General features: G+C 39.4%; 1 protein-coding gene across 8 annotated transcripts in view; it reads right to left on the reverse strand.

Moving 5' to 3' along the window:
• LOC144525055 (partitioning defective 3 homolog B-like) overlaps positions 1–15,651 on the reverse strand; it is a 238,559-nt gene that overhangs the window by 1,283 nt on the left and 221,625 nt on the right. For 7 of the 8 annotated variants that reach the window (XM_078261533.1, XM_078261531.1, XM_078261530.1 and 4 more), the window contains 3 exons: positions 3,562–3,777; positions 3,186–3,296; positions 1–2,913 (listed from right to left, as the gene is read on the reverse strand). The exon at positions 1–2,913 is cut by the window's left edge and continues 1,283 nt beyond it. In XM_078261533.1, coding sequence (XP_078117659.1) covers positions 2,799–2,913; positions 3,186–3,296; positions 3,562–3,777 — 442 coding nt within the window. In that variant the 3' untranslated portion in view covers positions 1–2,798. Of the gene's footprint in view, positions 2,914–3,152; positions 3,297–3,561; positions 3,778–15,651 lie in introns of all 8 variants that reach the window. The other variant, XM_078261534.1, reaches the window with a different exon arrangement.

Raw genomic sequence — 15,651 nt, forward strand, 5'->3', positions numbered from 1 at the left:
ATACTTGACCACCAGGCCAATATCCTAATTATTGTACTTTCAGTAATACCTTGACAGTTTGATTTCCATACTGGTGCTAAAAAGTGATAACAATATAAAAAGACACACATTTCTAAGTAATTCCAAAAGTTACATTCAGTCAATATAAAGCCCACTCCGGTAACCCTCATCCTACTGCAGAACAACTGCCTCCCTACTATTTAAGAACTTTCACTCTTTCCTCTGCTCTGTTCTTCTTTGAATACTCTCTGAATCAAACCATTGTGAACCATAAAGGATTTGGCCTTGCACTGCATGTGTTCTTACCATCTTTTCCACCTCCCTCCATGCACACTTTAAGTCTATTGCTTCTTTCTTTAATCCCTTTTCCTTCTCTACGTCCTTTTCATTATTCCTTCCTATCTTTTCTATTTCTCTCATTCCTTCTTTCTCTGTTTTTCTGTAATCTTTACCCCTCTAACTCTCCTACTTTCCTCTTTCCAGTCAAGATCCACATCTGTCAAACAAACAAGCAAATGAGATGGTTTTGAGATAAAACATCTACGTAATTTGGGCATTAGTCCAATTTCTTCATTCTTTTCACATTCACTTCAGTGGGATTTCATCCTCAGTCAAATTAACAGAAATGCAATTCATCTAATCCTGAAATGTCAATTTAAACATTTAATCTCCATTGAAAATAATACTGCTGAGCTTTGTAGAATGAAATACGGAAATGCTGAGCTGCACTCTAACTCTTAGTTAAACTCAATTGATGGTTTAGCAAGTGGCTAAATGGATATACTGTACACTGTGGCGCAGCACTGAGAAGAGCACTCTGAAGCTGAACTCATGTTTCAACAGGACTTGTGAACACTTCACCCCACGGTGAAGCCTACACCACGAGGTCACAGAGATGTGCCACGAACATCTATCGCATACAATTTACAGTACATGGCATACACAGACAACGCAGAGAAAGAAAGAGGCCGCTATGTAATACGGAGTGAAAATGAGCTCTGCAACAGGGCAGTTAAATGCTTGGCTTTTCTGTCTGGTTTACCCAATATGGACACCTCCAAGGCATAAACACTTTACTCTGCTCCGGCACATAAAGCCTGCAAATGGTGACACAATCGCCCATTGTAGTGGTTTGGCTGAACTGTATGGAACAAAGAACTATTCCACCATCATTGGAGTTTTTGCCAATTTCTCGCAATTCCCCAATTTATTTCACAGCGCTGTCTATCATGTTAAAGCACCATTATCACATATGTGCCCTTCCCAGAAAACTATTGTGTTACTCTCATTAAAAGAGAAAGCAGAAATAAAAAGCTTTAACGGTGTAAAGTGAAGTGTCAAATCGTCGGTGTGTGTATTGCCTTGCTCTCGACTGGGTTGCAATTTGACAGGAGGTTGCAGTGTTATTACTAAAATGGTCACATTGTTCTTCCCAGAGCTTCTTCCAGTATGTCAAAGCTCATAGGTTGATATTAGCACTCTGATGAAAGTGATTTTCAGCTTGCTGTTTAAAGCAATAGATTATTTATCTCTGAATAGGATGTTTGATGGAAAACCAAAAAGTGAGCAAAAACTCCAACCACTCTGGAATGATTCAATAAACACAGGCTGTACTACGGATTGAGTACTGATGACTGTGAAAAATCCATACATTTAAGTCACTTTAAATAAGGTTAACTATTCAAAGACAAATGTAAGTCCAATAATGGGGATATGATGTTAAATGAATATCAATAAATGTAAATTTGAGATTCAGTACTTCTACAAAAGTGGTTAAACATGTTGTTATCCCAGGATCATTTTAAAGCAGGAACAGAGCCATTCATAAGTGGTTTCAGACTCAGATTATACCTAGTCCTGTACTAAAAAATAGGTTTAAACTCATCCCTACTGGGGGAAATATTTCAGATATAAATGAAAGGCAGTCATAGCATTATTAAAAACATTATCACACGTAAATATAATTCATACAGTGCTCTATTGTGCTTTATAGAGCACTTCAATTATTCAACTGTTTCCATAATTCATTGACTAAACAATACTGTATGTGATACATCAGACTTGTCACAAGTACATCTATACTTGAATATAGGCTGGTATAGTGGCGTTCTCCCTGTTTGGCAAAATAAGTTAATAGGCCTCAAAATGCTCTTCATTTAATAACATACTGTAACTGACGCCCACATTTTAAATGCCGTGTAGATTTCTCATTGTTAATCTTGCATGGATGCATATATCGTCAGAGTTAGGATGATTTTTTGTTTCAGCAGCTGTTACTAACATACTAACATATATCATGTTGTTGATATTCACAGTTTTGAAATGCAGAAACATTTTCCATCATCTTCTACATCTCAACTCACCCTCAAGCGGAGACTTAAAGCCTTATGATCACTTCTTACACAACCTGCTTCAGTCTCAAGAATAAATTTGGCTTTATCACATAGAAATACTACCTTTGTGGCTCGGACTGATTCGTGAAAGAGACGACTTAATCAGAGTATAGTGAAAAGTAAAAAGCCTGCTAATGTTATACTGCAAGAAGCGATTCAAATTACTTCAAACAACCAGCCATTATGCATCATGCTGGGCCACTCTATAATTAACCTCCTTTACCTTGCTTGTCTGTGTATTACCATATACTTCAAACAGCGTAGACTGCGTTTGATAATGATGGTGATTCAAATCATGCCATTAAGAGGTTTCAACTCTATTTCATTGGAGTACCGCAAACAGAAGAGCTGCACAATGCAAAGCAGTTAGCATTCTGCTCATTTTCATCTCTGGACCTGATTGGTTTACACAGCTGCAGTCATGGCATTCTTCTGTCTTGGGTTGGTTTGGTGTTGCTGTTGCTGTCTTCCTCCCTCCCCAGTATAGCCATATTGGTCTGGACTGGGATCCACCAGGTGCCTGTAACCAATCAAACACGTACTCTGTGTATTTTTGTGGTCTTACTTAAATGTACTGCTGTGCAATTATATTCCAAAATGATGCTTGTAATTATAGACATATTAAGTCATTTTGCACGTTGAGATGCTGTTTCTCTCCTATTAGTACATTTTAAAACGTCACAAAACTCTTCAGGTGTTAAAATTGATGAAGTAAGTCATTTCTACAAACAGGAGGATCTCTCAGATTTCGAAATTTACCTGAAATCATCTTTATCCACAAATCGCCCCTACCTGTAACCTCCACCCCTGGTTCCACGTGTCAATGTGTCGTACCGTAGTCCACGAAGTGGCGGGGTAGGAGACGGGGGCACATCCTGCCGCAAGGGGCCTCTCTGCTGGGAGCTTGGGGCAGAGAACAACAACTCAACCATTATCACAATATGAGAAAGAACAGGTGAGGACAAGTGTGCTCTTTCACAATAAAAGACTGAATTAATGACTTATCAGTGTAATAAAAACTGAATTGAGCAAATGAGCAAAGTTAATATAAAAAATTAAAGACAGGAGTTGAGAAGTCAGGCCTTACTTTCAGACTAATTTCTATGTCTGACTCATGTCAGTATAACCTCTGTGAAAAGTATTATAAAGAAACATTGCATTTAATTACCTTGGGTGGGGGTAGTACCCAGGGTCAACACTCCGAGGGTCACCTGGCCGTGCATATGGCTGACCAGGTGGGTAGCTGGAGTAAGATTGGGCAGACTGGGAATTGGGGTTAGGGTAGGACGGGGACTGAGGGTATCCCTGTGGGGCCTGAGGAGGTCCGGGGTAATGACCTGACCAGTGCTGCATGGGGTAGTCAGCTGGATCCAACGGACCTCGTCTGGAAAAGAGGAAGACACAATTTTGAAACAAATGATGGAGTAAAAAAACACCAAGTTTTAAGAAGTTTAACACGTGACTTTTCTATTTTCTATGAAAATTAAAATCTGGTTTTATTTGGCTTGCAACAAACAAACAGCCATGTGTCAGTACAGATCCATTCACTCCCTTAACCAAAGTTTCCCATTGCTAAACTCGTACAAAATGCAGTCCGGGCCTTTATCCCTACCAATGTGTGCTGGCACCGACAACATCATGTTAGAGAGTGATGTTCCTTTCTTGTCTTTTAATAAGAACTTATCATTAGCAAATACTAATGCTGCACATATTGCCAGTTTCTCTGCTGACTAAATGGCTTAAATATTCATGAAAACCTGCTGAAAACAATTTGTTTTGGACCAGAGAGATAGAGAGGGGGAGGCAGGCGCGCACGCACGCACGCATGCATGCACGCGCGCACGCACACGCGCACGCACACGCGCACGCGCACGCACACACACACACACACACACACACACACACAGCTGTGGTAATCCAGTACAGTCCTGTTAATAGATACCAATGTCTTGCGCCCAGTGGAAAACAAGTACACAAACATGTGTCGTCCACATAGCAAACATTATGAGGCATTACATTTTATCTCTCTGTCTTTCTGTCTAGTCTCATCATAAACATTTGTTTCTTTTTCTTTCTCAATCTACCCACCTACAAAATTTCCTGCTCTTGTCCCTTCTTTATATCGGATTTTTTTCAAATTTAGCTTTAATCTTATATGTATGTATGTATATATGTAAATACTTGCACACAGCGCACGCACGTGCACACACACACACACACACACACACACACACACACACACACACACACACACACACACACACACAGTGTTGGTGGTCTCCATACTGACGCCTGTGTGTCAATTTGGGTGGTCAGCAGTGGAAAGTGTATAACTAACTACATGCCCATCATGTTTGGGATGTCTGCTTCTGCCCTTCCTGGCTCCAAATCCGCTGAGAGAGAGAGAGAGAGTGTGTGTGCGTGTGTGTGTGTGTGTGTGTGTGTGTGTGTGTGTGTGTGTGTGTGTGCGCGAGAGCTTACACACACGTTACATTTCTGCTTCTCTCATCTGTCAACCTATCTGTCATCTGTCTGGTTTTCGACTTATTCTGCTACACTTATTGTAAGTCACTCTGGGTACGCGTATCAGCTACATGTCTTAAATGTCTCCCTTCTTGATAGCCACAGCCGTTATGTCTGCTTCTCTTCTGCTGGTAAGCCGACCAGTGCGTAAGTCTGCCAGCTGCCCCGTCCATCCATGTGTCTGACTGCCTCTCAGTCAGAAACCTTTTAGAGGTTTTATGACTACAAGTCTGCCTGCCAGCTAATCTGCATGGCTTGCTATTCATCTCTGAGCCTGTATACCTGTGCCCATATCACTCAGTCAATCTGTCACTCAGAATTTGGGCCCTGGCACCGATAATGTCACCAAGGCAGAGATAAGAGCAGTGGAGAGGTGATGAGGAGGTGAGAAAGGCAGGCAGGACAGAGAGGGAAACAGAGAGATAAGCTAAAAAAGTAAGGAGAGGAAGGGAAGGGTGGGTATGAGGGAGAAATGCAGATGAAAATTAAGGATAACAAGAGGTGAGGAAAATACAAGAAAGGAGCTGCAGGCAGGAAGAAAAAAAAATTCACCTCTAAAATGTACATGTAATTAAGAGGCATCACCAGCTTGTGTGAAAACATGCTTTACTTATCTATAAACTGTTTAAAACGCACCATTTATTGATTTATTGTCATTCCTAGGCTTTCAATCACTTATTTGGATTCAAGATTTTTTTATTTTTTTTATAATTTAACTGGGAGTGAAAATTAGATGAAGCAGAAAAGGCCAGTGGGCCATAAGATAGATAACACAAGTTTAAGATTGGAAGGAGAATAAATGTAGAAAGACAGAAGTACGATATGGAAAGAGTGAAATGAAAAATGAGAAGGGACATGTAGAGTAAAGAAGAATGAAATGCGATGAGTATAAGAGGCTACTAGTATTCTAAGACAATTTGAGAGACACCCAAAAAAAACATGGAAAATTTGATTCTTCCTCATTACCAGGCTTTTATTTCACCTCTGTGATCTTATGTTGGTTACAGATATAAACTGATATACTAGCTAATATAGCTCTGACCAATTTGGGCTTAATTGTTGCTTGTGCCCTGCTTAGATTTCTTTGTGATGCCCTATCTCCAAGCGTCTGGCAATGTAACAGGGATCTACTGGAAATCAAGCGGGAAACATATGGAAAATATTGTTAGTTAGATCTCTGGGTAGATTGGGGTTTAACAGGTGGTGGATAAAGATGGAAATATTTAAAGCAAAAAAAGAAAGAAGCAAAAGTACAATCCGCACACTGTTCAAGTGACGAAACAATAAGTTGATTAAGTGGTCTTTTGCTGTTTGACAGATCAAAATTAAAAAAGTGACCTTTGGTTTCGAAAATGTGATGGGCATTTTTACTATCACTTTCTTTTTTTAGACTAAAGGATTAATAAATTAGTTCAAAAAGGTTACTCGACAGATGTAAAAAATAATCATTAGTTCTTCGGAGAGATGCCATATTGGGAATGGGGTGGAAATCCAGTGGGAATCTTTAGGGAATCCACTGTAAATCCGGTGGCAAGTTTGGAATTCTCCCTCTAGGAACCCAGTCAGCACTGCACAGCAGCTGGGGATTATGGGGTAATGAGGATGGAACCCATTATTGGCACACACACACACACACACGCACACACGCACGCACGCACGCACGCACACACACACGCACACACACCCACACACGCACGCACGCACGCACGCACGCACGCACACAGAGCAAACCTTAGCTTAAATGCAGTGCTAGCTCCTAATCACCCCCTCCCGAACCCCACGTACTCTGGAGGAGGCAAATTGGCACACAGCTGGAGAGGAGTTAAGACCAAATGAGGAGGCTGGTCTGTGTGTATGTGTGTGCATAATATGTGTGTGTGAGTGTGTGTGAGAGAGACACAGAGAGAACGATAGAAACAGATGTAATGAATGAGGACTGATTCCTGGCATATGCAACAACTAGTTTAACATAATTGACAGAGTAATCAAAGCAAAACAAAATAATTAAAAACTTTCCGAGCTGAACAGAAAAGCCGGTTTGAAGTGAAATTCAACTATGAAATAACTGTTTAGGGATGACTGAATGTAGATAGTGCACTCAGAGTACATAGGTTAGATATTTGAAAGGATAATTGGAAAGAAATCTCTCCAGGTCTGACAGTAATTGAGAGTAATGTGAGCCTTTGTAATTCCCTGGTTTTTAAGAGACTTCTGATGGATTTTGGAGGAAACAAGGAGTTGTTATATGTCTTCTGCACCTGCCCCTCTTTCTCATACATACACACACATTTTCAGTTACTCTTTCTAAAAGGGCTGGATACAGCTGTTATACCAGTGGAAAAACACACACACACACACACACACACACACACACACACACACACACACACACACAGCCATGGATCATCCCAGCCTATCTCAGAGACACAAATACCTTTAAGAAAGAGAGACAAGACGTCGCGTTGTGTGACACAACACATTAAAAAACTCCTGAGAACCAATGACAGCCGCATCGCAGATGGATTGTCTCAATAAAACCAAACACTAAAGCAAAAACACAAACAACACCGCCTCAAAATGAGAAGAGAAGACAAGTTTGAAATGAGAGGGAGGGTTATAGAAGGTGAGAAAGAGAGGAGAGGGGGAAGTAAGAATTATTCAAAGTGAGTGAAAGAGGAGCGGTGGAAAGAAGAGGAGATAAACTACTGCAGCTTTAATTCAGTTATATCTTTATGAGTCTTTGGAGCCGAGTCCTTACCTTGTGCTGATATCCATTTAAAACTGATTTTAGGTTTGAGGTTGGGAAAACACTTCATATATTCAAATTGTATTCAACAGCATCAGATTCTTTGTCAATGAGAGTCACGATATTTTGACAGCGTGGTAATAAAACAGATTAATAGCTCAAATTGTTCCACAACTGCTGTCGTAATGTCATTTGGTGAGCTGTGGTGAAAATGGAGCTGCTGTGATGTAATGTCCCTGGAGTTAAACTGAGTTTAACTCAGTTCCATCTTCTTAATGTGATACTTCATTATGAAGCTTTAATCACAGATGCATCACAGTCCAAACAATGATGCAATAAAAGCTTAAGTGAGAAATAATGAAGGGTGGAGAAATATTTGATTTTCTATCTAAGGAAGGGTAGGATCAGAGGGGAAAGTCTATTTGTAGGAAGATTGTACTGTAATTAAAATAAAACCTACGTCACATCTTGTTTTTCTTTTGCAAATTACATCTATTATTGGTTTTGAACTGCTTAGTAAATTCACAAGTTTAGTACATCAATCCTACTAACTAATCCTTTAAAAAAAAATTAAAACAAGATTGATCAAGGAAAGAAAGAAGACGTGACCAAAATCGAATAGAACGACCAATAACACATTTGTGTGTTGAATAAAAAAATACATAAAATGGGGCCCTTGAGCTGCCTAATAAAAATATTACATATTAACAAAGACAGTTAAGCAAATATTTCATATTTACTTATGTGGTAGCATTATGAACACTATAAAGTAGAACTTTAAAACATGAAATGACTTGTAAGAAAATCAGGTGCTGCTTATGACTATGCACATTTATGCTGCAAAGTGCTTTAAATTCCATTTATATCATCTGATCCTTTGGGAGGATCTTGTGTGGTAATTACGAAGTTTTTGTCATGCATTGTCTGTTACTACCATGTTTACTACGATGTGTCCACAAAGAGAAACACAAATGCCAACATGAGGGCATAACACCCTGTGTTCCAATGTTTGATAGTGGTGCCACAGAAGAAGAGTACATGTGCAAAAAAGATATAACTTTAAAAATATAATCATACATTATTGGTTTTTGAGAGGCATCAGACATGCAGTCAACCAATATTTTAAAGCATCAAGCAGAGAGAGAAGGCTTTCAGCATGATTGGCAGTTTGTTTGACTGAGTTAAACCACACAAAGCTTCTGTGTGAGCACAATGCATGGGTACAGTACTCTATATGGCATCTGGAACTGTATTAACTGTGACTAGTGAAAAAACAAACTCTTAACAGAACAGGGCTGAGTCACTAAGAGTGACGCCTGAAGCAGCAGAGAGCGTGTTTTATTAGGAGAAGCCCAATAAGATACTAAGCTGTTTTCCTACTTATGGTTAAGCGGTTACATACTGTGTGTGTATGTCAGAGATGGTATTTTGTTGGTTCAGCTGTCAATGTGGTTTGCATTGGTGCTTGTGTGTGTGTGTGTGTGTTCGAGAGCCCTAATCATCACTAGACTCCTGACCCCTTAAAGTCACATGATACTCCATCAGTTCCCACCAACACAGAAGATGGGGTCAAAGGCTAAGGAAGGGTATTATCAACCAGGATTAGGGGGCATACCAAATACATAGACATAACATTCAAACCCTTGTCACCATTTGGTAAAGTTAACAACCATTTGGTGTAGGACTGGACCATTGGTAACCCTGCAACTGCAGTGGAAGCTAACTTAATGTTTTATTTTTCACATGACTGACGTGGGTTTAAATCAGCTGATTTTTATGTTACAATAGGCCTGGCACAAATACCCTTACGTTTTTTGGGAAAGCAGCAACTGACCATTCACTAAGCCCGCCCCCCTAGTTGCTGTTGCTTTGCTTTCCATTCTCGCACGGAACATAATAGACTTTACAATGGTGTAAAGTTTATCGTTCAAAATTCACACTCATTTTTGAAACAATAGGCCTGTATTTTCACCTAGAAGTGAACAAAAGCAGCTGTAGCTAGCTAGCGTAGAATAATTGTAACGCTATACATGTGTATTGGTTGAAAACGGATGGCCCATAGGAGACATGGAAATGAAGGAACAGCATTGTCCATATATTATAGGGTAGAGCTAATATTATAACAGGGGTAAAGTTTTATTACAAACATTTACACTGTTACTTATTCTATCATAACCCTGGGATTGGATGCTTAATATAGAAAAACATAGAAATAGGTTTACTTTAATGTTTGTATTTTCAACAGTATTTGTGTGAGTATAATTGTGACTTGAGTTACTGAGTTGTTAACTTCCCATAACCAAATTAAGGAGCAGGACAGAGCTGCTATTGTTAATCTAAACTCTGAACTCTACCCTTGCTTCCATGCAGTTGATTTTCCAGTCAATGGGTATTTTTCTCACGGAACTTGTAACCACACATAATAAACAAGTCAGCTGAGGAAATAATACTTGCCTTTAAGAACAAGGTATCTATTAAGCTAGTTATGCCATTTTAAGTTAAGGCATGTTAACGTTTGCTACAGTGAGATGGAGCATTACTTTGTTGAAATTGGTGCAACCTCATTTTGAAGTATTGGTTGTTTATGTCAACCCTTATTATAAAAAAAGACTTCAAATTATGTACCGGGTATATGTTTAAGGCTTTGTACGGACCTGACGAGAAGAAGCTCCTAGCTTGTCACACCTCACTTTGAATGAGTTGCTGTGGTTTAGTGACCTACATTAACAAGAGGGCAGCTGAATGAAATAAAACCTGAATATCAAGCACAGTTGAGTAAATATTGTTGGTAAGACAGGTTGAATGGAGGGTTAAGAGTGTGCAACAAATACAGATCAGACAGTAATTTACTGGGAATTATTCAGCTAACTTACTTTAATGAAGATGCAATCCTTTGTTTAGTTTTTAAAATCTGTATTCTAATTTTGCATTTTGGACTATGTCCCAAAGATGTAATTAGGACTTCACAGTAGGGGCAAATTTGTGTTAAAACGACTGGCCAACAAGGAGTTTCCAGGCCACTTAAGAATACATTGTTCATCATGTTTTCCTTGGAACAACCAAAGAGCAAAGGACAGAGAGAAGGGAGATGAATGTAAAGAGGATAAGAAGTTAGCCTAAACAGAGGACAAAGGTGTGACCGCAGAAAGCTGAGACAGACAGAAGAGGAGGAAGAGTAGGAAGGAAAGATACAAGGACTGTGTCTCCCTATAGTGCACTGCTTTTATTATCTGCCATTTAATTTGAGAGTCTGAAGTACAGGTTGTGTCTATGGCATGTACACTACTTTTTGCTAACAATCCCACAATGCAAGCCATCTCAGAAAAGAATAAGTAAATAAAATAGAAGACAAAGGGGAAAAAGTTGAGGGGTGATGATAAGGACAAGACAGTAAGGTGGAGGGAAAGGGATTTTACATTTGAAACCTGAAGAAATGAATGAAATAAAGTGCTACAAGTAAGAAAGATTGAACCTCCCAGATGGATGTATTGTGAAGCTGAGAAGGAAAACATGAAGGGAGGCGGAGGAAGAAAGGGGCAGAAAATGAGAAGAGAGGGACAACAAAGAAAAGTAATGGAGGGGAGGAGGGAGAAGAGAGAGGAAGAGAAGAAAAAAGGCAGAGAGACAAGTGCTGCCCTCAAGAGAACGGGTATGCTGTAGGTCAGCATCTGCCGAGAATAATGGGCCCTACTTTAGAGTGCACACACACACACACACACACACACACACACACACACACACACACACACACACACACACACACACACACATACACACATACACACATTCACTCACACTCTCTCTCTCTCTCTCTCCCCCCCCGATGCTTGCTCATACAGTTCACATTTGAATGAAACTAAACACCTTTCAGGGTCTCCTATCTGTCTTTGTCAATAAAGTTCTGTGAAATATGATTAATCCACCTGGATATCACAAATTACAAACTGACCAGTACAGGAAACTAACATGATTACATTCCCCTGTGCATGTAAGTGTGTTCGTGTGTACACAAAAATTTGCAAATATGCCATGTGTGTAACAGGGTATGATGGTGATGGTGTGACTGTGAATGTGTGAGAGCGCATAATACAGAGTACCTGTATAAAAGAAGAGAGAGAAAAAATACAAAGCCAGCAGAGAATAAGATAAATATGACCACAGGAGGATAAAAAGAGGACAGTGGAGAGCAGATGAAAGTATACGGTAATATGGTAAGTACTTAAACGAGTACTTAAAGGATCAACAAACTAAGAAACATCGCAGTGCTGAATGTCCATCAAGACCTTTGAAATTTCATCATTGCAGTTCCTTTTCCATTGCATTCACTCTCTCACCGTGCCTGTTACACATCAACTGAAGTAAAGTAATAAAGTTGAAATTTATAATCTTACTATATTATCTCTTATCAGATTAGAAACAATGGAGTCCTACTTTCTTACAAATAGTAACGTCTCTCCAATATGCAATTAAATACAAGGATTCCTATTATCATATTTCAATCTTAATTTTAAATACTAAAAATAAAAAGCTGTCCCAGAAGACTGAAGAAAATCTGCAAGTAAATACATAAATGTGTGTAAATCGCAATTATTAGATCAATATTGCATTTTCTGTTAAGGAAATATTTACAGGTATTACTTTTGTCTGCTTAAATGAAAGAAAAAGAAAATGGCATCTTCAAATAAAGCCAAAAGTTATGTTAAATGGTGCAAACTAGGGGTGTGAATCTCACGGTTCAATTGATTACGATTATCCTGTCAACCATTCGATACGATTCGATATCCCGATGCATCACAATGCATCACCTCCTCAAATTTATTATATATTGCTACACATGGTTTACATCAACAAATTCAAGCAATCAGATATATATGAACTCCCATTTTTATTGCATCTGCTCTTAAAAAAGACCCTTCCTGAATGTAGCGGAGTCTGAACACAGCAGACAACAGACCCAAGGCAAAACCAAAAAAAAGTAGCAACTGAAAAATCAACAAGCAACATCAGTAGGCAATAATCGATTATGGTCTGTCACTGCATCGATGCAGAATCATCCACGTCCACATCGCGATACATGGATGCAATGATTAATTTCAACACCCCTGGTGCAAACCAATATCAACAGCTATAAAGACAGACTGATCACACTGGCATTGCATTTTCTCCATAATGAGTAAGTACATGGATGGGCCATGTCCATCTATACTAGCTGACATTCTTCAAACTAAAGATGACATACAGTAATGGCAGTATCATACATAACCACTTATAGTATAGTGGCTAAGTTCCTGAAACATCATGAAATCCATTACTGATAATACCATATCCGATTCAAATAGTCCCCATCATTTCACATCTTGAGCCAATAAGGTTCCCCCTCAGCAAGATGTAATAGTTTCAAGCTGGGGACATTTTGCTCCGTGCATGACCACAGGATACAAATTGCTGACAAAATTACGATCCCTCAATAGCCACTAATTTGGTGCATGAAGAGGAGTTCTGAAATAGTGCTTGAAACAGGGAGATGGGGGATTGTAAAAACTATGTATGGTCATGGATTCATATGAAAGGACTTTTAAAGAGGGACACGGACACACAGACATATGCACATGATTTCAGTTTTTGTGGTAAGAAAAAGCAATGGTTTGCACTATACCTATGCACAAGCAACTTTGAACCTATAACTGCTCTTCAATGACTTATGTTCATTTAGTTTCACTGAAAACATAAAGTGTATTCGCAACTTTAGTAGTGAATGGAGCTGAAGGTAAACGTGTCCATCTTTTCACTAACTTGACCGCAGCAGCCTCACTGCTTTATTTAAATGTCAAACCACTGCCTGTTGCAGTAATATGAGCTGCGTCCTGTTTCCACAGATTCATAAATCATCATAACAATTTATGGTGCGTTCCATTTGATATCCAAGGATTTGACATGAGCTAAATTTTTGCACACACTCATCGTGTTGTCTTTCAAAGTTTATGTAATTGGGAGATAGAACTTTGCATGCATGCAAAAACAACATTTAATTATCATTTAACTTTCCAATAGAACTTTGTGAATTCCTGGAAAAAAAAAGAAGAAGCTTGTAGCAGCACAGAAATGGCAGATGGTCATTAGGCTGCTGCCAGATGTTAACATTTCAAAGCTGCAACTGTTGAAATGTAGGAACCGCGGTCCATTTTCTTGTTCTTTAGACAGACATAAATAATAATGTAACATTCCTTGATGTGTTTCCTACATTTTTGGTGATGAGTTAACTGCCATAAAGTGAAGTCAAACCATCACTAGCCCTTAAAAAAAGCAAGCAAGATGTGATGGACATTTTCGAAGTACAGAATGAGTAATCAACCGAAGGGAAAGCTTCACTTCCTGGGTGTTATTGTGCCACTGTGCACAATGTGTATGTGTGTACATCTCACAACTTGTAGCAAACCTCCTTCACTCCACATGAGCACAGTATCACTTAACATCAGATGAACCCCAGCATACCGCAACAACCTGTTGGAAATTCACTGGCTGGGACCTGAAAGAAAAACTTCCTCCCTCACCCCGGGGTCCAGACACATGAAAGCATATCATACTCTTGTCCTATGGTTCTGCAACACATTATGGGTTGTAACTCAACTTTTTGTCCATGATCAAGATCAAAGCTGTGACTAGAACTGTTCAATGCAGCAACGGGTGAACACATCAGAAACACTAGAAGCTCAGAACAAGATAGGGTCAAGAGAGAAAAAGGAGAGAGGGGAAAAGGGGGGGGGGGGGGGAGGAGTCTATGAGAGGCAAGGTATTTCTTAGTATCCCCTTCATGCCTAACAAACAAGCAGAGACTCGATGAGTCCAGAGACACACAGAAAAACAACTGGACAATGGGGTGGATTGTGCCGCAGTTGTAAAGTGGTCTGGGAAACTCTGAGGCCTGGTTGGGAGGTCTTCTCAAGAGCGATAGAGAGACAGAAAGAGAAGTGAGAGACATTCCCCCATCAGCAGAGTGAAACAATATTCAACAATGTCCTTTTCACCCCAAGTTCAGAGAGAATGAGAGGGAGAAGAGGAGGGGCTGAAAGGGAGAAAGACGAAAGGCAGAAAATGGAGGGAAACAAATGAAGAAATGTAACTAAAAGAGACACAAGGAGACACAGGATATAACATCTGCTTTCTAATTACTAACCATCCAATTATCATCATAATGAGGAAGTGACAGCCTTCCTGGAAACCTGAACATCAATTCTGATTGGCTCGTTTAATCCAATAAGAGTAATAACAAGGACAAATGGGTAAGGGTGTTTCGCTAATCCAATTGGGTCATGGCTGTGTTTCGGACAACTGATCGCTGTTATCAACAGAGATCCTTGGAAATTAAACTCATGTTTTAATCAAAGTTGACTTAGTTCAGTCCTATGTCCTTTAAAACTCAAATACATGGGAGTTTAGTTTATGATATGCGTGAGTTAACACAACTTGTCATTATTCGTCAATATGGTGGTTACTGCACTCCAATTTTTTAGGATATAGTTTCTTTCTTTCTTTAAATTTTCCTGCCACAATTTAACATTGTTAAGAGTAAAGATGAGCCTGGTGTTAAAGCTGTCCCCCCTCCCCCTTTTTTTTCTTTGGACTTTTTTTGTTGTATAAAGAATAATATAGGAGAAAACAAACATGTGTGCCGAAGTGTGTGTGTGTGTATGTGTGTGTGTGTGTGTGTGTGTGTGTGTGTGTGTGTGTGTGTGTGTGTGTGTAATGAGGCAAAATATGCATTGTAGATGCGACATGCTTTTTCTGTTTACTTGTGCTGGTCCTTACTTTTGGACAGACCTTAAAGGTCTGTTTGAGGGTTCACAGTTGGTTTTAAGGTTCAGGTTAGAAAGGTTAGGTTTAGGTTAGGGTAAGGGGCAAGGGAATGCATTATGTCAATGTCCTCACAAGTATAGAAGTACAGGGTTGTTGTGTGCAATAGACAGAGAAAGGGAGAATGTGTAAATGGGA

This window comes from Sander vitreus, chromosome 11 (genome assembly GCF_031162955.1).
Source record: "Sander vitreus isolate 19-12246 chromosome 11, sanVit1, whole genome shotgun sequence".
NCBI lineage: Eukaryota > Metazoa > Chordata > Actinopteri > Perciformes > Percidae > Sander > Sander vitreus.